This window comes from Buteo buteo, chromosome 9 (assembly GCF_964188355.1).
Source record: "Buteo buteo chromosome 9, bButBut1.hap1.1, whole genome shotgun sequence".
In the NCBI taxonomy this organism is placed as follows: Eukaryota; Metazoa; Chordata; class Aves; order Accipitriformes; family Accipitridae; genus Buteo; species Buteo buteo.
The window spans coordinates 22110624-22134568 of NC_134179.1; the positions used below are offsets into that span (position 1 = coordinate 22110624).

Sequence of the window (23945 nt, forward strand, 5' to 3'; positions counted from 1 at the left end):
TTGAATATATCATACAGAGAGAGTGCAAGAAAAGTGATTTTTCCAGCCTGCTGGCTAGAAATTCCCCTGGAAGGGGGTTAGCTGAGCTCCAGTCCCTGCACCAGGAAATATTATTTGTTTATAATTACCTTTTAATCTAATTATAGTTATTAGAAAGGAGTATTTCATGTAAATGGAATATCCCTTTCAATATGAAGCATTATTGCTTACTTTTTTCATTTTGGTCAGCAATATTAACATTTAGGATTTGTTTTAGACAGTGAGATCTCCTCCAAACCTGGCATTTCTGTGTTTGGCAGCCAGACCAAGAAATTAGTTGTTCAGAGGGTCTACTTTAAGACATGCCTGTGATTATCCCCCATGTTCATACAGTGCAAAATTCATTGAGTTGCCTGGCTCAACGCTCAACCTATAAACGCACATTATGAATATATGTTATCTGGATTGTAATGTTAAGCACTGCACTATCTTTTCTCAGTGTCTGATCAATTTTTATCTCACAGAAGTTCCTCTTTTAGTGAACATTGTTTTTTATGTCTTTCTGTACAGATAAAATGTGAATTCCATTAAACACATGATGCCAGAACTCCTGAAATCTCAAGTATAGCACTGCTCTCAAAAGAAATGCCTTAGAAATAGCCTTAGAAATACAGGCTGTTGGGTTTGAAAAAGTAGGATACTACATTCTGTTGAGCTCTGATAGCAGGTTTAATGGTGTGTTTACTTTTCCCATCCCAACAGAATTCTTGCTGAAGCCAAAAACCTCTCTTTCAATGCCACACTTGCTTTCAATGCTTATACCAACATCAAGGATTACACAGATGAAGCTGAAAAAGTTGCCAAGGAAGCCAAGGCTCTTGCAAATGAAGCTATGCAAGCGGTAAGAAAAATAAGTAAATTGGGAAGAAGGCTTAGATTTTCTGTGGAACTGTGCTACACCTTATCTCAGATCCATGTTTTGCCATTTTATGACTTTATTTAGAGACCCCTGCCACCATAGCTTCTTGTGTTGAGATCAGAAAGCTATGCCCCTGTCAGAGCTACATGTACCTTCAGACTACATCCCCATTTGTTCCTAACTCCTGTTCCTTATTTTTCTGTCCCTTTTTGTTTACTATTCTTTCTCCCTCTGTCTTCTGCCTTTCAGTCTCTGTCTATGGCTCAAGCCAATAGCTTTGAGTCAGCAGAGCAGGTTGTTTGATACTCAGTAAAGCTAGTTTATATTTAACAAATGTTTTGCACTCATCTAAAGAACTCCATACATTAATTAACTCTTCACCTTCTAGTTCCATGAAGATGCTCAGAGGCACTTCTCTGCACATAGGATGAACTGTGTGCACCTGGCAGAATTCTAGAAATGAAGAATTGTAGGAGGGGAGCAGGAAGTTTTATTCATAGAAACCATACAGCTTCTTTTGTGACCTCTGCTGGTTTTCACAGAGAAATCTTATTCTCACTGGGAGGTACTGCATGCCAATTTTCAGAGGAAACAGAGAGAACTTTTAAAAATAGGATTGTAAGGTAAAGCCAGCTCTCCAGCCTGAGTCATAATGAGGAACTCAGCTCCTTAATGCATATACTGTGAGCAGAAAATGTTCTGAGTGTAACCAGAATTGGTTTTTATGTCAAATATCAAAGGAGTTAATGGCTAATTTTTCAAAGTCGGTCAGAGAGCAACTGACGTGCACTTCACAGCCACAGAGAAACAGGAGGAAATGACAGTATAACATGAAATTGCCAGGCCCTATATTTGATACAGAAACATATAGATGAACAGAAGCAGCTTGTAGTTACAGCACTTGTACATGAATGAAGGTAGCTTGCAGAGAGCTACTTCAGTCAAATGGATTATGAGAATAGCAGAAGCAATCACATGCTGTAAAGGTCTGTATTTAGGAGAGAGATAAAGTGAGCTAGCCAATGCACAAAAATTTTAATATTTTTTGGCTGTTTACATTGTCAACTTCTATTTCAAATAATACTTATTACTATATTTCTCTCTTGATGAAAAATTTCACCTCACGCATTAGTATGTGCTAGTTCTCTGTAAATAGTTATTTGTTTCACCTAACTATAGCTGTTTGTTTCACCTATTTGTTTCACTCCTAATTACGCTGCAGAAGTAAATAAGGAGCTGTGGATTTTTTTTTCTTCTCATTACGATTTAATACAGGTAGCTTACTTTTGCTCCTTTGATGACTTGCAATGAGTGAGGCAGGCAGCTGTTTGAAGGATTGAATAGGAAAAAAGACACCTAGAGCAGTCAAAAAACAAAGCAAGCAATTACAGTATGGCTACAAAAGAGTATATATCAGACAGTGAACCAGATGATTACAACATGGAGAAAATGGATAGATAATTTGAAAGGGATGGAGCTGAAGGCAAACAATATAATGTAGAGGCAAGTGAGTAGCAGTGAAAGAGACTAAGATATTATTAAGGTGAGGTTTTAAGCATCTCCATTGCATGTATTCATTAGAGGGAGCTTGGCTTTTGTTATGAGCTGTATATGTGTAACAGGGATCTAGTTAATAAAAAAGAAAATGGAGGGAGCTGCTGCCTTTTGAACGTTATTGACTTGATATAGAGGTAATCAGTGGTTTACCATCAAATTTCTGCAGAGCAAGGTAGACTTTAACCATTATTTGGTAAATGATCATGTGAGGATTTCAGACCAGATTTAAAAAATATGTTAATTGTGAAGTTCAGTCATCATTTCGCTATTCTATTTTTTGTTTTTATGCAAAGACTGTTGAATGTTTGCTCGTCCTAAGTGAAGGGCTTAACTGCTAACCAGGTAAATCAGGCTCCCTCTTTCTGCAGGCCCCAAGGAAATTTGACTTTTAGCTGAGCTTCAGCATGGGAGCGAGAGTGCACCCTCATTCAGGGCTGTCTGGAGCACCATGGTTCAAGCACTCACCTAGAAGGCAGTATTTGTGGATTTGAGAAGCCCCTAGAAACCTTTCCTTTCTGAGAAGGTGCTCTGTGGGACCCTGTGTAGAAAACAGAGATCATATCTTTCCCCTCCTTTTGAAAGATGGAGCCATGTTCTCTTCTATATGAACAGAGTCTTGTGTAAAAGACTCTGATCTCCAGGTGCTAGCAGATAATGGAGAAAAGCGCGGAAGCTCACATGCATCCCTGAGCCTAGCCTATCCCATTGACCAGTTATAATGTTGGGGCAGGGGGAGGAAGGTTTCCCAACAGCAGCAAGCTGGTGCATGAACTATAGATGGTAGGGACAGAACTGGGTTTTAGATTCCACCCCGTACATCACCAGAGTGAATAATTTACAAGAACCTTAGTGGTATCTCGGGGGGGGTGTGTTTTGGTTTGTAATGGGAAAATTATTTTGGTTTCAAATTAAGGTAATGTTGCTAAAAGCAAGAACGAAAAGATGCTTAAAATCCATTGTGATTACAGAAAGCCTGATAAATGACTGGGAAAAAATGTATTTAAAATATGACAGAAAAATTCCTCCTGAGCTTTTTATGATGGATTTGCTCTTCCCTTTAAAAGCAAAATAAGTTTATCACAGATGAGAAATCTCTAGTATTCAAGCAGCTCCAACTGACTGAAGAGAGGAGTCATGTTAACAGATGCAGCTTGTGTCTCACAGATCAGAATCATAGTTTTACAATAAGTCTTGAAAAAGTGTGATTATTCTTAGGCTTTTTAGAGAGGGCGTATAGGCTAGTAACTGGAACCACAGGGGACATGTTAGGTGTTTAGGGTCCTAATTCCTTCCTTGCTTTTGACTTTCTTTGTAGTGGTACCCCGACAGTTGGTTGTCTAGGTTTCCTTATGTGGCAATGGCATAAAGCTGCCTAGCCATCCTCCTCATGAGGATGTCCTGAGGTGCAAGTAATTCGTAACATTTTGGTGCTTCAGAATGGTCAGCTGTCTTCAGGACTGGTAAAAATGAGAGTAACCCTAATTCTTGCATAGGTGAAAACTTCGCAGGATATAAATGTATGTGAAAAGAAAAAAATTTAATTTAAGAATAAGGCAGAACTATTTTTAACTGATGTGAATTAGCACTTAGGTCTATAAAATACCTTGTACATGTGTAAGTTCAAGTATGTGAACCTCAAAACTGTCCCAGTGCATTTACATCCATGCTTGGAGCTGTACCTCTGCATGTGACCAAAACCACCAACATGTCAGCAGATTGGGCAACATGGTACCTACTTCATGTTTACATCCATTCAAGAAACCTCAGAAAAAATTCCTTTCTGCAAAGTCCACAGCAATTCTCAGTCTGATGTGTGTTCAGACCATGCCCAGCATGCACTGTCAGGGGAGTCTTCACAGTGCTATAACTATGGCTGATCTTATTCAAACATGGAGCATGTAGCACATTTCCCTGTTAATGTGATAAATCAGTGATTCACACAATCATCCCTGGGAGATCTGGAGGGGTCTCCTCCATCCTAGAAGAGTGCCATAACCCACTAGGCTATGGGCTGAACTGAAATCTTTCTGCCACTCCTGTAGGAGCTAGGCTGTTTGACAAAAACAGTTCAAGATTCACTGAAATACCAGAAAAAGGAAGACAGAGGGGATATTCTTCCTAAATTCTTTCCTTATCCAGAATTGTCTGCTAATTATCAATTCATAGACTTTTTCTTTAATTTGATAGATGTTTTTCTTTTGCTGTTAAACTTTGTTAAATTTTTTGCTAACCCATGGCTAGGAAAAAACCAGACCATTAAGGGTGATGTATAGTTTCAGTGGCAGCATTTTGCATTATATTATTATAACAGCACTTATGCCTCTAAACCACGATTGAGATTGCATTGTTTGGATACATAATGAAATCCCACTTCTGCCACAAGATGCTACAAGCAGTCAAGCTGCACAGAGTTTGCATGGGGAGGGTAGGGGGTGTGAAGGAAGGCACAGGGAGAGGAAGGTACTACCCCCAGGTTATGGACGCTCTAGAAGAGGCAGAATTAGAACAAATTAGATTCCTGAGACCCTGTGATTTTTCCAATTTATCTTGAATCACAATCTTTTTTTACTTTTTTACAGCAGGTATTCCAATTCAGAAAATAATATCCAAGACCCTTGGCTGTCAATTATATTAAATGATAAAGGGGTTCATCATGACCCAGGCTTGCCACAAGCACACAGACTCACCTCACACAAGGCCAGAGAATGTTTGTTTTTTTCATTATTGACTTCATCATAACTTGATATCTCATGAGCCACAAGAAAAGCTAGCAAAAAAAAGTATGTTTTCCATCAGATGTCTTGATTAATCCTTCCTTTCAGAACTATTTTAAAATAAATATAAAATAAAGCTTTTAATCAGTACAAGTGTATTTGTCTCTGAATGGGCTTTTCTAGTATTAACTTCATGCTGAAATCTGTTTCCGATTAATTGTCAGCACATGCCCAATTACTGTCCCTGATTTGATGAACTTCTTGGTTTTGCATTGTAAATCTGGCCTTCCAACTTCATTTTATTGAATATTAACTGCTTTAACAGCCAGTCAACCATGCCTTTTCATTTAATAATAATAACAATCTTTATTTTTGAAGTCCATGGTCACAGAGTGATCATACCCTGGGTTCTGTTGCTAATGGGAAAAGAAATATAAAAGTATTATCTGATTTGACAGGTGCATCTGCCACAAAATCTGGCCAAACATTATTCCTTCAGGAGAGGTTTTTTGCTTAATTGGATAGACTTTTTTTTTTTTCTTCTCCTGGGTTTATATGTATTTTTCAATTACCAATGCTTCTTGTATTACGTGATAAAGAAAATCTGTAACAAACTAACTTTGTTCATCTTTCGAATGTATAGTTTCTGTTGTTGTTGAAAGAAATTTGTGTACAAATATTAATATTTCAGGTGAGCTTGGAAATATGGCAGTCATATGGGCCTTACTTCTTAAAAATCACTTAGCCTATGATGAAAGCTAAGCATACATTTACATCCTGTATGAATACAAGGAATCTTTAATAGCTATATCCTTGTGACATGGGAACATATACCATGAGATATCCCGTAACAAAAAACTTGTTTCTGAATTTTGAAAGTATCCAAAGCATTCCCTAAGACTTTTAAAAGAAAAAGAAATGGGCAAGTCCAATATATGGTTTTTACAGCATCATCGAAAAGCAACAAAGATTCAGTAGTATGCGAAATATCACCTCTGGGCTTGCTCATTATATAAATAATGAATAGCAATAATAACTGTGTCATTTAATTGACACACAGTTAATTTCTGAGTATATGTATCTGCCCTGGAAAATGAAAAGTAGCTGCTTCTTAATTACATACTAGTTACAAGGCTATGACCCATGACTAATACAGAATGTTATCTGGCTGTCAGGAGTATTCTCAAAGATATGTATTCAGTATGATGTGTGACCTGAGTTCAGTCTTACAAACTGAACAGTAAGTGGTTCAGAACCTAGAGCACTTCCTACCAACTGAAAATACTAATCTAATTTAGAAAATCATTCTATCTATTGATCAATCTCTGCACTGAAGATAGAGATGGAAGTTTTTCAAAAGAAAGTAGCATGATATGGTAAAAATGGTTATTTAGTAATAAAAGTCTTTCAGTTTAACTGCAGTTTGCCCTTCTTTTTAAACTCTATTTCTTTTATATCATATTTTCTTTACGACCTAGCAATTACAATTCTTGAATTCAACCACAAAGGAATCTCTGTTGTCGGTATTAGAATTTGGATCATCAGATCCAGTCTGGCTTCTAAAGGTACTGTAGCCTCTGTTAGGGAGAAATACTGTATTGCATGGTATTGTGTCTGTAGCTGGAGGGAGAAATCCATGTTTGATTTGAAATATCTTTTTGTTTGTTTGTTTTGGACAAAGTTTTGCTCCTAGAGTCAAACCTCTTTCTTTAACACTACAAACATTTTCTCTTTTTATTAAAGTCATCACTGGTATTCCAAAGGAGATCTGGCTTCCCATAAAAACAAAAGGAAATTAATTAGAGATTATTTTTTTTTCTCTTGTAGACCAATATAACAGCAATGGGATATAATTCAGGGTACACTGACAATCACTTAAAATTTAGATGACTGTTCATTTACATCATCTTCATATACCTTTTATGACTTCAGACTTTCTTGTATGTATGACACTGCTTGTTTGTCTACAGACATCTGGTCCTCAAGGATCATTGAAGGATGGCGCCAAGAGCTCTCTTCAGAAAAGCTTCAGGGTTCTTAATGAAGCCAAGATGTTAGAAAATGATGTTAAAGGTATGTGCAGTATATGGCATTCAGGCCCATTAAATACAAGGAAAACATTGTGAGACTGCTGTGCTTCCAGTATGAAGAAGCCATATCAGTAGGGAAAAAGTATAATTGATTATCTGATTTGAAATTGAACAATGTACCAATGAAAATGATTCTCCTATTTCGGGTCCAGGCATTATGCAGGGATGCTTGTCCCCTCCGTCTGTTTCTTGGACAGGAAGGCTGAGGAGGATGGAGCCTTGGTCTTCCCTTGCTAACTACAGTAAGGGCACGTGTAAGTGGGGAGGAAGGAGTGATGGAAATACTGGTTCTGATTTACTAAATGCTGTAGCAGAAAATTAGTACAAACACCAGCCCAGCATTAAATTTTTATTCTTGTCAATACAGAAACAAGGTTTGCAGTGCCAATCAGAGATATCACATCTCTTCAGGATGCTTATGGGACTGTGCCAGAAAAGGGAAGCATGGGGAAGTAGAATGAAGATGTTTGCCAAACAGAGAGTAATGGGAGGGAATTGCTAAGCATTTTCTTAAAAAAATGAAACTAACAATATGTCTCTAGAGAAAAATTATTTCCACACACATACACAAAAATATTTCTTTGTTCCTAAAGCATAAATACATGTCTAAATGCAGCTCAAATAATAAAGTTTGTAGATTACAAACCAAATACTTTGGTTTCCCAGTGCAAAATAAAACATCTTAAATTTCTATTCAATATTTTCCACTGGGAAACAAAAATGATTTTGAACTATGCTGCTTGGTGAGATGTAAAAGCTGGTAATTCAAGTCAGACTGTGCTTATAATGACCTTAATATTTTCTCATCAATAAATGAGAGTATTATTGGTGAATGCTGTAGTGTGAGAAGGTAGGACAGTAGTCAGGATGGACACATATGAGGTGTTTCATGTACATGTGAATAATCAGCTGCAGAAATGCAGGATGAGGAGCAATTGTCAGAGTAGCACTTCTCTAGAACGAGACTAAAGAGAAGCATGGATCATGTGCTGTGTAGAGGTAGAAAAGGCAGATGTCACAAAGTAAAGCATGAATAGGAGCATGGCTTTCCAAACCACCTGAAACAACCCTTCCACTCTGTTCAAGGTTCCTAGTGCTTTAGCTAAGTTACTGGCCACAGTCCTGGCACTGAACTTCATGAGGGCTGAGGTGGTTTGCAGAGTCCTGAAGACATCATGAAGACTAAATGGAGATCTAGTGGTGGAGAGATAAGGAGAAAGTTGGAAATAATTTAAAATTTTAGACTGAAAAAGAGACAATTGAGTAGGGACTTAATATTCTTTAGTTATGTCAAGGTTTCTCCAAAGGCAATGGGACTAACATATCTCAAATACACTGATACAGATCACATATTAGGAAAATCTTCCTTGTAATTAAAATACAGAAGTACTGGAACTGATTGCTGAGGAGATAGGGAGATGTGACCTTTGAAAATCTTCAAAAACACCTTAGACAAACATCAGTGAGGAATGACTGTTGGTCAGAAGGAGAAAAATGATCTTTGGACAAACATCTGTTCTGAGTCTATGATTCAATGATCTTCTGATCATTGCAACCAAAAGCAGTTTATTTCTTGCGTCTTTATCCAGACAGATTGTTTTATAGGTCCTCTAAGAAAATACTTACTGCAGCACTAATGAAGCATCTGTTTAACAGTACTCAACACTTCTTTCTCCACAACAGTCTTAGAAAGGAGTTGAAAAAATAATTCATTTAGACTAAACCTGAGGGGAAATAAGCATGATACAATTATCCACTTTCAAGTAGGCCAACACTGAGTTTCACACATCTGCCTTTGTGAAAAATGTTAAACGTTACTGATTTAATTGCTTTGGTTTTACATATAACAAAGCAAGCAACTTAGGAGCACACAGTGTGTGTGCCCCTAGTATAGTAAAGTCTGAGAGGAGGATCAATTAACTGAGTCCTCTGTACAATTATTTTGAAAGTCTTTTATCTGAATACTGAGTAATATTTTGATTAGTCTAGACAGAATAAGTTCAAGTTGATAACTTTGTGGTTTATTTCAAATTAGTGCACTGTAATCCCCTCTCTTTTGTAATTTGAAATTTTGTTGTGTATATTTTGAGAAGCTTGTGTCCAGTCACTGTAGTTTCTGAAAAATTCTTTCATGCTAGATACATTATAGTTTAATCTGATTCAATTGACTGAAGCTATAATAGGGTTAACTTGCAATTAACCACAAGGCTGGGAAAAGCATAATACTTGAAAACCTATGTGAGAAAACAGATATAGGACTTGGAAGAAATAAAGACGAGGAAAGGAAAACAGCTATGATATGATATGTTTTGCTCATCATAGGATCTGAAAATCACGCTGGGTTTTTGTTTGTTTGTTTGTTTCATGCATCAGAACTAGAAAAATCACATACAGTAAATACTTGAGGTTGAGATTTAAACTGCTTGTCACAGAGGTGATGCCTGAAGCTTCCCTGTCATGCTAGAGCAGTTAAAATACTTTTTGTTAGAAACAAGACAGATTTTTATAATAGACACCAGTCTTTCAGGTTTTAACATACAAAATTTTCATTGGCCTCCTGGGAGATGCATTGTGAAAAGCATACAGCATTAAGGATGAGATTCATAAAACTTAGAATCATCTTTTGGATATTACTACACTTTCATTTAGTTTTGGCAGCTCTAGGCTTTCCAGCTGCAGAAGTAGTTAACAAGTAAACATTATGTTTAATAAGGTCATAAAGCATAATGTTTCATAAAGTCATTAATTACATTTCACTGTCATACACTGTTTGAAAGTTAAAAACATAATTATTTTCTTCTAGCAGCTCTGAGAAAAAAATGTGTCTTCATTTACTAGTAGCTCTTGGATGTATATTTAGGGTGTTCTTTATTGCCACTCTTTACTGCCAGATTCAGTACAGATTTAGGGCTGGAGAAGTGTGTTTCAGTAAATAAGTTACAGAAAATCACAAAATTATGAGGGGAAGCCACTTTGCAATGTAAGTAACGTGGCTGAAGTAGAACAAATAGGAATGCTGTTAGTGCCCTTTTCTGGAATGCAAACTGGTGCAGTTTGCCATGGCTGGTGTATAGGAAACACTAAAACGGCAGCACTGCCTCTGCCCTGCCGCAGTGTTCCTCTAAGCAAACTAGACACCACAGGGTGGAGTCCATAGCTTTGTGTTCTTCCCAGGCAGTTATAATGGAGTAATCATGTGCTTCGTATAGCACAGTGCCCTGTTTTCAAGGACAAAATAAAATATTGTCCGTGCTTGGATATATGTGAATTCCATGTGCTTACGAGACTGCCCAATTTAACCCTGAGAAAAGATGTATTAAAACTTCAGTAAGACATTACTTCAGAGATTTTTTGAAAAAAGTATGTTATTCTCCCATTTTACACCAGTGAGAATTTAGTTGATAACAGTTTCATAATTCAGAAGCAAAAGTCTAAACAGTCTAAAGATTCATAAAGCAATCCTACTGCAAGCAGGGAATAGTGCTTAAAATGCATGTGTTAGATCTTTGTCTATGTTCTTGCCCCATACTGAAGGGTTATGAGATGGAGCTTTCTTAATGCTCTCTGGTATGTCTTAGATTTAAAGTGCTTCATACAGACAAACATTCTGAACTTTTCACAGTATGCCTTTTTGCATCTAATAAAACATGGCCAGTCTACCTGGACTTGTCCAAAGCATTTGACACTGTCCCGCACAACAACCTTGTCTCTAAATGGGAGAGACATGGTTTTTAAGGATGGACCACTCGGCTGATAAGGAATTGGCTGGATGGTTGCACTCAAAGAGTTGCGGTCAACAGCTCGATGTCCGAGTGGAGAGCAGTGTTGAGTGGTGCTCCTCAGGGGTCGGTATAGGGACTGGCGCTGTTTAACATCTTTGTCGGCAACATGGATAGTGGGATTGAGTGCACCCTCAGCAAGTTTGCCGACAACACCAAGCTGTGTGGTGTGGCCGACACACTGGAGGGAAGGGATGCCAGCCAGAGGGACCTTGACAGGCTTGAGAGGTGGGCCCGTGTGAACCTCGTGAAGTTCAACAAGGCCAAGTGAAAGGTCCTGCACATGGGTTGGGGCAATCCCAAGGACAAATACAGGGTGGGTGATGAGTGGATTGAGAGCAGCCCTGCGGAGAAGGACTTGGAGGTGTTGGTTGACAAGAAGCTCAACATGACCCGGCAATGTGCATCTGCAGCCCAGAAAGCCAACTGTATCCTGGGCTGCATCAAAAGAATTGTGACCAGCAGGTCGAGGGAGGTGATTCTGCCCCTCTACTCTCGTGAGACCCCCACCTTGGAGTATTGCATTCAGCTCTGGGGCCCCCAACATAAGAAGGACATGGACCTGTTGGAGCAAGTCCACAGGGGGGCCACAAAGATGATCAGCGGGCTGGAGCACCTCTCCTATGGAGACAGGCTGAGAGAGTTGGGATTGTTCAGCCTGGAGAAGGGAAGGCTCTGGGGAGACCTTATAGCAGCCTTCCAGTACCTAAAGGGGGCCTACAGGAAAGCTGGAGAGGGACTTTTTACAAGGGCATGTAGTGGTAAGACAAGAGGTAATGGCTTTAAAATGAAGAGGGTGGATTTAGATTAGATGGAAGGAAGAAGTTCTTCACTGTGAGGCTGGTGAGGCACTGGAAGAGGTTGCCCAGAGGGGTTGTGGATGCCCCATCCCTGGCAGTGTTCAAGGCCAGGTTGGATGGGGCTTTGAACAACCTGGTCTAGTGGAAGGTGTCCCTGCCCATGGCAGGGGGGTTGGAACTAGGTGGTCTTTAAGGTCTCTTCCAACCCAAACCATTCTATGATTCTATGCTCCACAGCTTGACCCACAGAGTTCAGTTAACATTATGCCCAGAATGCAGATGTACAAGAAAAAATGCAATGACAGATTTCTTACATTTCTTCCTTTCCCCATCCCACTTTTGCTCCACAGTGGTAATGTTGTTAGTATATGAACATAATCCCTTCTGGATGTCTTCATGTTTCCATGACAGAAAGTGAGAGTGTCAAACTAACAGAAAGATATTTTCTTATGATTCTTATGAAGCCACTCAGTTCAAAGTCTTGACTGGAAGTGCAGGATGGACGATAGGCACTCTATAAAGAGCTGGTAGACAGAAGTAATAATTAGTTTAAAATTTCTCTGTCTGCACTACAGGCAGTACATCAGTTAAAGTAATGAAGACCCATAAGCCACTCAACTAATATATGCTCCAAAAATCCAGGCTGGGCTGTGATGGAGGTGGGAATGTTTTCTTGCTACATTATGACATTCCCCTGATTTGTGGCCAATTACCCAAGTTATAAAATGGCTGTTAATCACGGAAATGTTTTATACTACCACCAAAAACTGCTGAAACAGCCCTTACAAAGCAAAGCTTCTGACAGAAGCTATTAAAATGGAGATTTAGTCATTTCTCTCTCTGTAGGGCTAGGAGTTAGAAGGACCCTGGTGGGAGAAGCAAAATCTGTATGTAGTGCTCTGGCTAAGAAGGAGTTTTGAAATTTTGGCAATAAATGAATGAATGCTGCTGCCTGCCAGCTTCATTTTCTCTGTGCCTTGAGGGATTTTCAGTTTGCCAGGAGCAATTTTTCTTCCCTATAATTTTGAATTTACTGTTTTAAAAATATACTTGCCCCAGTGCAGATTTGAGACTATATACAGACTTTGTCAAAACTGATCAATGGAAAGCGAAAATAAGATGTATAAACTCCTCTTCAGCTGGAGACTGCTGTCAGGTGGCTACTGAAATTCAGCTCGTCATTTGCTTAAGAATTGACAATGTGAGGAGGGCTTGTCTTGTCTGACAACACGTGAATATTTTTAGCTAAAATATTTTCCAGCTGATAGGCATAGCTAAATCCTTTGTTTGTGTGTTGTTCTCTGCTTTGTATTTTTGCTGACCTGGCATATTGCACTTACCAAATTATTGCATTAGTTTGATGACCAACATAATATTCATACAAAAACTGCAGTCAGTGCTGAAAGTAGTCTTTTTAAAAAGTTAACCATCATTAGCTGCATTTCTCTAGTTACATCTCTTTCCCCTGTTGGTTCCTAATGCTAGTTTCTAACTCTTGCTTGTTTTAGGGGAAAAAGATTTAGCTTGTGACCCATCTTCCTCTTTATAGGATGAGACTGTGGGGAGCAAGAATGCTATTTGGAAGAAGCAAAACAAAGATAACAGAAAGGGATGTGTGTAACTGCCAGTTCATTCATGCAGTATCCAATCCATAAAAACAGCTTCATATGTTGCTCCTTGACAGACTTCCACTTTTATTCTGATTTTGGGATACCTGCACTGGGTAGCATAGCCTTAGGGTATTTTCCTGGACAGATTCACATGGAAAACTGCATTTGGTCATACTATCACAAGACATCTGTTTCCAGATTCCTAGCATTGCAATGGTGGCACATCATCAGTAATTAACCACTGCCACCTCTGTGTGTGATCTGCAGAGACTTGTAAAAACTTGTGTCCTGTAAAAATAGATCACTGCTTATAAATGGTAACTAACTAAGTTCTTAAGTTCATTTTAAGATGAAATATTTGAGTGCAGTGATTTATTTTTTTTGCTATTTGACTCACTTCAATTTATTCACTCAGAGGAAAAAGGGATGATGCTTTATTCTGTAATACTGTGTTTAACTATGGAAATATAAATAGAAATTGAAAATCTTTGCTCATGTTAACCAAGCCAGAAAACCTGAAGGCCCCTACCTGCAAAGGCCTTCAGGATCCTGCTTACTCTTTAGGGTTTAGTTTCAGTGATGCATGAACAATGCAGTGTTGATTTGAACAATAAACAGTGCACTGATTGGCATCCTGTGCCATCTGCATGCAGAGCTAATCAAGTAGAAACAGGATTGACATAAATTTCTCGGGATACTCCTCAACCTACATTTTCATGTGAATTGACAGTGCCTGGCATCTTTCAGTGCAGACCCACTAACCCCTTCCAAGTCAGATAAGCTATGTAGTTTGGAAAAACTTAGATTGTAGCTGCCTGTATTTTGTCTAGCCTCTATGATTAACTAGAGGATCTCAGGCCTTCAAATCATAGCTCCAGCATTTTTCATAAATGCTAATAATTAAAGGATGGGGAAAAGCCGACATGAAGTCAGTTTAGTTCATGATTCATACACAAGATTATCTCACTGCTTAGTGAAGAGGCCATCTGGATTACAGTATGGGAAGTTACTTCAAAATATAACAATATCACTGTGCAAAATGAAGAATTTCCTTGAAAAGCTGACACAGGCCTTAGTATCTCCTCACATCTCTTTGTGTAAGAGCCTCCCTCAGGGCACTTATTTATGGCTTTAGTATTGTAATTTTTTAAAAAATACAGGTTAAATGTATTTGAGGAATTAAAAGAAAAAATATTAAACAGGTGGAGTCTCAGTATTCAATTTCAGGAGTTGTAGGGAAACTTCCCTTATTAAAATCCATAAAAATTAATTTGCTGCTATGGTTACAAAGCTGAAAACAGAAGTCTGGAAACATAATTCTTCAGAAATATAACTGGGGGATAATTAGCATAATGTTGGATCTGGCAGAGTAAAGAGGAGAAAAAAGAGATAATTTAAGAGTATGCAACAAAGTTAGTACACCACCAACAGAAATGAATCAAATATCTCAGAAATATTAACACATTTTATAAACACTAACATCCCAAAAGGCACCAGAGACACCAAGGAAATATCAGGCAGACCAACATTTCAGAATTAAACGGAGGAAATTAAAACAGTTCTGTCAGTATTATTACTTAACAAGAAATGAACTCAGATAAGGTCTCAGAGCATATAAGACCAGAATCTCATGAGTTCATTGTGGTTTAACAACATCATGTTACTGGTAGCCTCATTCAGCAGTGGAGACAAACCCTCTCATTTAAAAATAAAGGTGTTTTTGAGAAGAGTGATCTTATAAATGATATGATTCTTCCCGACTTTATTCTACTGTTAACTGTGCCTCTTACAGGACATTTTGCAGGAATGAAGGCTTACCTCCAGGCACTCCTGCAGTTCTGTTTGTTGCTCTAATTTAAATGAAGCAAACAGATTTCTTCCTGAATGACATTTCAAAGGGTCTAACAACAAAAGTATGATTCTCATTTAAATTCCATCTGCTATTTCAGCCTTGCTATAGTCTTGGAAAATTAATGACTTTTTGTAGGTAGTATACATTTTGTTGGATTTTTCGCTTTACAAATTGCTTCTTGCACATCCAGTTTTAAGAAACCTTACTTTTTTAGGATTTGTGGAACTTGAACCACAATCCTTCATTTTAATCTATTACTCTTTTTATTCTCTCACAAAGGTCTTACAGCCCTGGTGCTGTTGGAGATGTTGGAGTACCAATGACATATCTAATTATTGTCCCTTAGTAAAAAGAGATGCTTTTTGTTTTTGACACGTATGTGACTGTAATTCACCAAGAAACCCCATCTCCATTATGGTTTCCTATCCCAGTATCTACTTGGATAAGTATCCAAAAACTAGGTGTTTATTTTCAATAACCTGTCACATTTCTGAAGGTCACAGTCATACGTTTCTACAAATTATTCTCCTCTTCCTGCTGAATCACAGTGATGTTGAATTAGTTTCCCAGTTGGGCATGCCTGTAAGATAAGAAATTACCAGCTGTCTGTTCCAAACAGTTCCATATTGATACAAAGAAATTATGAAAAATGCCCCCTAAGATAGTAGTTTAAGCATTAACTACTATTTTCTGTACCAAACTTTACTTCCAAATTTTGAAATAATGTCCATTTAAATAGCCGTAAAGCTTAGTTGGAATCTCACGTTTTAGAGCTTGAAAAATTATTGCTATGCTGGATACTGTTCAAAAAAAATCCATAATATTTATTCAAAGCATCTGCTGAAGAATAGGAACTTACCTGTAAAGGACAACATCAGTTTCATCTGTAATGTAGCGAATATGACACACTTGTGCCTTTGATTTGTACTAGTTCTTCGATTTGAACAAATCCTTAGCTTTGAGTTTTGTTTACTAAACGGGCTTTTTCCAAAAAAAATTTAGTATGTTTATTTCATAATAACCTGTTGTTAGTGTATTCTCCTCATATTGATGATCAGTGCTAGGGTGATATCATGTGTTTTTCTCAGATGTTATGTCAACATCAGTTATCTTCAAGAAAATCCAAGAGAACTGGACTCTGGCCAGTCTAATTGCAACAGTAAGCTGACCTAATCAATCTTGCCTCTTTCACACTATGTTCAACTCATTCAACCCAGACAACCACCTTAAGAGGAAAATTTCAGTAGTAGCTTAATCTAGGAATCAAAGCTATGACTAAACATCACACTTGTTGAATCTATCAGTGGGTCATTGTGTGAATTTGCATAAATCATACCATCTCTGATTGTCTTTTTTTCTTTTCTCTGTACACCTTAGGAAAACCCTTAATAAATATACAACAGTACAAGGAACTCAAGCAGTTAGATACCATGGAACTAGGGAACTTAAAGAAACAGAAGAAGATTATCAGTGAACCCTACAACCAGTTTTACTGGACTTCCTTATTTACACAGTATAATATCTTAATGATAAATGGCTTGTTGGTTATTATGCATTTTAAATTCCGTTCAAAGAAAGGATAGTGGAAACAAAGAGTTAAAGCTTCTGTACTATGTGCATTTTTTATAGAAAAGGGGGATAATCTTGACAACATGCAGAACAGGCTGAAAGATGCTGATGAGAAGAATTCCATTCTCCTGAGAGCTTTGAATGAAACCTTGGGAAAGCTGTCAGCCATTCCTAACGGTAAGCTGGAAAAGTGCCACAATACTTGACTCATCCCTGTTCTTTTGTTTCATTTTCCATCACTTAACATCTGTCTGATTAATCTTTGCCTGTGTCCACTTTGACTGTTGGCCACTGTAATAAGACAAAGATGAGCAATGTGAGAGAGAGAACTGAACTGAAAACAATCACATGGTATGTTTCTATTTTGGCAGGGTAAAAGGTACCATGTTTCTGCAGTTTGCAAAAGGTCTCAGAAAGAAAAGGACTATGATATCAGGAATTATGATATAATCTGAGACAAATAGTCTTTTCTTTAGGCATGAAAAGTCTTTCTATGAATGGTTCAATGAACCATTATAATTTAACCAGTATAATTTAACCCAAGAAGAATAAAGACTTACTGACTTTACAGAAAAAGCAGGATGAAATTTGCTGGGTTTTGTCTTACCTTTCTGCCACATTCTCATTGATTTATTTTGCAGTATCATTTCCAGTCACTGTTTGGTGTTGTATATCTTTTTTAGACTGTAAATTGCTTAGAACTGGAACAGGCTTTCCTCAATGAAAAGGAACTCTGAAGTGCTATGCACATTTGGAATTCTATATAGCCAAAAAAAAAATTTAATTCTGTAATACTCATTAAAACCACGAAGTCCTAGGATGTTAACTACTTTGCATTGTGATAGCGAGAGGCAGGGAGCTACAACATAGTTTCATTATAATGGACAGTAATAAACTGAATGTTTGTTTTAGAAAATAAAAAGGTTTTTATCAATGTAATCTGCTACGACTTTTGTCTCCAAGGAGCACTTTATAAACTGAAGATATGCCTTAAGAAAAGTCTCTAAAGAAAATCCATATTCTGTCTGATTTGTGATGGTCTGGAAGGTTCAGACTGCATGTAAAAACTTGGCATGAAAAACAATTTACTCTTCATCTTGCACATTTTTGTTGCTTTAAGATTCCAGATAACCAAAAAGTTTTGGTTTAGATTTAGTGATCCTTGAAATCAGGCATTCACAAAAATTTGTTTTAATATGTCATGCTCATCTTATGCCAGTTCCTGGGTTTTGGCCACAGGTATTGACATGACTGTTTCTCTTCTTGTGCACAGATAGGTGTCTCAGTCAAACAAAATGGACCTCTAAGGCCAGTTGACCTTACGACACAGACTGCTAAATATGAAACAAGTAAAAGAAATATGAAATATGCAACCATTAGCAATGTAATAAACTCCTGTCAGATTAGAGTTACAGGGTGCTTGCTTTTGGGACAAGGACACTCATAAAAACAAGCAGATGTCTATTAAGAATGAAATTCAGAGCAAATAAATGGCATGACTAAGAAAATGCAGTAAATTAGTTGTCCAACAGGGAAATAAAGAGTGAGGATGGGGGAGGAAATGACCCGGTCATATATCTTGTTCTTCAAGGGTTCGAGAAAGCAGAGAATAGCCTAAACTAATAATTCTTGTGTCCATGCTATATTAATAGCCAGATAAAAGCAGAAAGATTCAAAATGGGATAGACAGGTAGACCACCTTAGGACAAGAACCTACATGTGCATGGATGGCATAATTTAAAGTGTGGCTGAAAATAAATATAATTTGTATGACCAATAGAGGGAAGGAACACAGTAACTCCAACTTTCACTCTGCCAGAAAAGTACATGACCACTAATAATGGCCTCAAAAAGAGATGCTTAGATATGATGAAAAAAAAGAAAAGTGAAAAAAGGCAATCAGAACTCTCTATTCTTTCACTTGTCAGTAGTGATGATGATAATGGTTTATTAAAGGTTCAGTTGTATTTTTAAGGTGCTATTGTATTTTGGGGCTTTTCAGAGCGAAAGCTTCAGAAATAAGGGTGGAGTTGTTTGGAGCACAGGTATAATACATCTTTACTCAAGAAAGTAAAAAGGGCCATGTAACTCTCCAGTGTGCAGGACAAACCCACCAGTTCTCTATGGCTTTAGGAAGCATCATGTGCTCCCCAGGCCACAGGGGGAGCCTTGATCACATCGGATGTTCCACAGAAGGAGAAGGACCTGCCTAGGAGACTATTTGGAAAACTGCTGTTGATCCCTTGAAATGGAGAAAATGTCCGTGTTTCCTGTATCTTCACACAGTCATAGAATCAGGAATGTACAATCTGCTTCAAGCAGATGTTGGTATAAACTAACTCATATCAACTGTCTCTTAGTCAGAAATTTAAAGAAAACACAACCACCCGTGCCTTCCCCACTACTGCAGTGCAGTCTGTTAACTTCAGGGACTACCACAGGAAGCCCCAGTCAGTATGACAAGTGGTACTATTTACATGGTTGTTTCAGAGATGTCCAAACTTTTAGCTGCACTCTAAAATTCTCATATGACTGAGGGACACAAGGATACCTTGGAGAACACAAGGGGAAAGCAATTCCAAGAACAGTTTCACAGGAGGCAGATGGCAAAACAGGTTCCTGCGGGTCCCATGACTCCACTGTGATGTGGTGGTGGAGTGGGAGTTCACGTGGGTTCCCTCGCAAGCTGGAGTGTCCACTGTGACATTTTCTGCTTGCTCACTTCCTCCCACCTGTGAGAATTCAGAAAATTTGGCAGCTCCCTAGCCCAGCACAACCTGTACTGATGGCTCATCATGTGTTGTAATCCCAGCATGGCAACACCACCTGAGCTGCATGATAAATTTTAAAGCAATCCAATTTACTAGCACAGGATTTGAATAAATACCTACTAGAATACCTAGCTGCCTGTTTATCATTTATCAATAGCAGAATCAAAAACGTTCCAGACTTGAATGTTTTCACCCCAAAGATAGAACATTCATTTCCATTTTGCAGGCAGAAAGGCGGGGCAGCATTAGGCTAATTGTTTTGCTCAAGGTCACCAAGGATGTCTATGAATGTATGTGATTAACTCAGTCAATGGACCCTTGGTCCCCTGATTCACAAGATTATTTGTCACAATTTCAGCTGAAACACATGGAGCTAGGTTTCTGTACTCCATACATCAGAACATTGAAAGTCTTATTTCTATTGTAAATATCAAATATTATATCTGACACTTGATCAGAGGTTAACCAATGAGTCAATAGCAACTTTCAGTACACAAGAAAATTGCACAAAAATTTACCTAATAAAAATGATTTGTCCTTTACCTACAAACAGGGCTGGAGCATTTTTTCTTCCTCAGGTGCGCTTGATGTCTCAAAAAAGACATAAAGGGCCAGATTCTGCAATCCACACTTACAACTAGTAATGTCTTACTACATGTGAAGTAGGAGCTCTCAAAGAACTACACAACACAATTTAAGATGGTACAATTTTGACCCAACTTTATTCTTAAGATGCGTGAAGGAAAATTCTGTACTCTAGGCAATCATTTCTTTATCCTTTTCTACCTACAGATACAGCTATAAAGGTACAGGCAGCCAAAGACAAAGCAAGACAAGCCAATGACACTGCAAATGATGTCCTGGCCCAGATTAAAGACCTCAACCAGAATCTCCTGGGCTTGAGAAACAACTACAGCAAACTTGCAGATGATGTGGCGAAAACAAATGCTGTTGTGAAGGATCCTATTAAGAACAGTAAGATCTTTTTTTTTGATTGTTTGGTGGTGGGTTTTTTCAGTTTGTTGCTTTCATTTCGCATCTCAAAATGAAACAGAGACACTCCAGAATTTCACTCACATAGCATTACTACAGCATGTTAGGATAAAAGGAACCTCTATCACTTCTATTTTCTGGACTTTATGTATAAAAAGAATTTTAAATCCTAAGGACTGCTGCTAGTAGTTGGGAAAAAAAGCTAATGACAGCAGGATGAACATGTAGTGGATAGATTTGTTCCATGGACTGCTTTTTAAAGTATTTAGGAGGTGAATAATCAAAGATTCTGACTGGCAATTCACCCCTTGATTCAAGCAAAATTCCACACACTAACCCTGTCTTCAGTCAGTCAGATAATCAGTTCTGGGAGAAATGCATTACTTCTTTCATATACATTACTATTTTTGGTAGAATGCTGAAGACACTTAAGAAGAAAGAGAAAAAGGAGATTCTGGGAATGCTTTTTATATGTTTTGGGTTTGTTTTTTTGGTGGTTTTTTTACAGTGAATTCTGTTACCAAATGTGACAATTGCTTTAGCATTTTCACTTTGTTTATGATGGATAAAATGGAATTCTGAATTACAACACATTTTATGAGAGATTACTAGAACATATCATATCAGAGTATACATCCAGGGCTGACCACAAAACCAGAGTGTCTTTATAAAATTACTGAAGGACTAATTTCTCAGCTAACCTGGCCTCCCCAGATTGTGTCAGCTTGATGAAGCTGGGCACTTAGAAATATCCAGTTTAGGAGGCTGTCATTCTCATTCTATGGACAAATATCCTCTTCAAATTGTAGCTGTACCAGTGAAAGAGGTTAATCCCAATGGCTGTTTGTCACTGCCTGCCTATTGCAAGTTCCTGATCCCTCATCAGCTGAGATACATGTGTGAGCCCCAGGTATAATCCCCATCAGGCAGACTGATCCATACTAGTTTAGACAATATGAAAAGTAGTTATTGATTGAAAGAGTGTGGTTATGTTACGGCAGGTTATGGAACAAGCAGATCTGTGAGGTAATAACCTCTGGCAGGGTAGCGATAAACAAATGAGAAGTGGCCTAAAAGCAGTAATTTCTTGGCACTGCTGGATCTAGACTAGGCCATCTGTCCCAGCCCAAGTATTCTAAGACTGTGTATACCTTAGCATTTTAGTTGAGATTAGGAGTGATAATTTAGAAGTGATTCTCTTAATTGTCCCCAGTGACCATTATTTTGTTCACATCAAGGAGTGGTCTTAACACCTGCAAACTCTTTCATGTCAGATAAAGCATAACTGGAAGATGTTCTGCAGAAGTACACTTTTACTGCTCTCCAACTGCTAATGGATATTTAGATTACAGGATGAGATTAAAGTAAATGCAGAGTAAACCACTCCAAATGTATATAGTGAGTGTGTTGGCACTCATGACTACATGCTAAAGTAGACATAGCCTCTCTTGTATGTCAAAATTCAGGGCCTGAATTCTCATTATGTAGATGTGCAATATATAAAAGGTAATAAGTTTTTTCTAGACTAATTCTGTCCCTTAATTTACTTTACATTTATGTTTAGATCTTCAAAACATTTTCTTACATTATCTTCTGTTTTTTGTCTTTTGTCTCCATATCTTGCCTACAGAAATCAGTACGTATGTTTTCTTTCTTGCTGCTTTTATTGTGCCTTTTCCAGTAAATGATGATTCAATGCTTCCCACCAAAGCTTCTGCATGGTGCTCTACATTTCACATTCATTGAAATAGTTAAATAGTTACTTTTTGAAGGCTCTGAGATAAAGTGAATTGGTAACTAGTTTCACTTACATGAAACCTTAAGAAGCATCTTGAAGGTTTGGTATCAGTGTCTGGGTGACTATTCAAAAACTAGCTATGCAGACTTTCATGCTTTATCTAGGTAGTATTATTATTAGTAGTAGTAGTAGTAGTAGTATTACTATTATTATTATTATTATTACATATAAATTCTTCTGGTAAATGCAGGTTTGTCCCTTTCAGTCTCATCCACACAAACGCATACTCTCATGCTAGCCAAGTGTTGCAATCCTTAGACCTGCTGATGAACTGTCAGAGGGCATTGTTTACTGATTGTATGTTAAGAGGCAACAAAGTAATTTGAAACTTAAAGAAAAAGAAAGAAAAAATGTCCTTGTGAAATTATTAAGTTCACCTGAGAAAAAGAAAATATTTGCAGTTTACTGCCACTGGTTTTTAATCTGCTTTCAGTACACATCCAGAATTTTAAACTTGTGACCAGAATAAAGCTTTTTTCTAATTGTGGCCGTTATAGTTAATTCAAGAACTAACTTCAAGTTAATTCTAACCCTGTTTCAGAAATTACTAATGGAAACTAACCTGTTTTCATTAATCTAGAAGTTTTCTTCAAAATTTGAATTTAAAAAAAAAAGAAAGTAAATACTTCATTCATAAGTGTATTTTGCCACAGGAAGTGTTTTCCATTAGTATTATCCTGACCTGAAGCATAGTTACTGCTTCAAAATCCTGCTTTAACACCTGCGTTTGCTACTATTGCTACTTTAACTTGATTCTAAATATTCTTAAATTATCTTATTTCTGTTCAGGTAGCTTTCTGGTCTGTGTGTACCTCCTAGTAGCATATACAATCACCTGAGTATTGTGTATGCAGAATTTTCTTGGATTTTATTATTGCAATGTACAATTACTCTCTGACACTATTCTCTAAAACTCTGCCTTGTTCTTTCTTATGAAGTTGCTGATGCAGATTCCAGTATTAAAACCCTAGAAAAGGAAGCAGATCGCCTGCTAGATAAAATCAAGCCAATCAAAGAACTTCAGGATAACTTAGGGAAAAACATTTCTCAGATAAAAGAGCTGATAAACCAAGCTCGGAAGCAAGCCAATTCGGTAAGCCTTCTTTCTCAGTAAGATGACCTTTTGAGTATTGATGGGATTTTATTTTCTACTTTTCTATTTCTTTTCCACAAGGTGAATCCTTTCTAATTCTAAACACATGCAAAGAGAGCAAATAATGGAGTATAATTTCTCAGATAAAAAGAAAATATTCTGATGATTTTCATCCTGTGTCTTGTTTCTTCATTTAAAACATGCCCTTGTTAAATTAATAACATCTGTAGGAATATATCTGGAAAGGTTATTATTTAAGAAGTATTGTGGATGATAACACAGCAGAAGAGTCCAAGATCATTGATTTTTTTGTGAAAATGAAAGTGTGGAGTTTTGCCTCAGCACTGATACTAAGCCCCTGATTTCATTTCATAGAACTTACATTACCTGAGAATGGCACCAACTCACTGAAAGTACTGAG

General features: G+C 37.6%; 1 protein-coding gene across 9 annotated transcripts in view; it reads left to right on the top strand.

The window, feature by feature from the left end:
• Positions 1-23945, top strand: part of LAMA2 (laminin subunit alpha 2) — a 375334-nt gene that overhangs the window by 301857 nt on the left and 49532 nt on the right. For all 9 annotated transcript variants that reach the window (XM_075035675.1, XM_075035668.1, XM_075035670.1 and 6 more), the window contains 5 exons: positions 742-880; positions 7140-7242; positions 16930-17046; positions 20433-20615; positions 23370-23524. In XM_075035675.1, coding sequence (XP_074891776.1) covers positions 742-880; positions 7140-7242; positions 16930-17046; positions 20433-20615; positions 23370-23524 — 697 coding nt within the window. The remainder of the gene's footprint in view (positions 1-741; positions 881-7139; positions 7243-16929; positions 17047-20432; positions 20616-23369; positions 23525-23945) is intronic.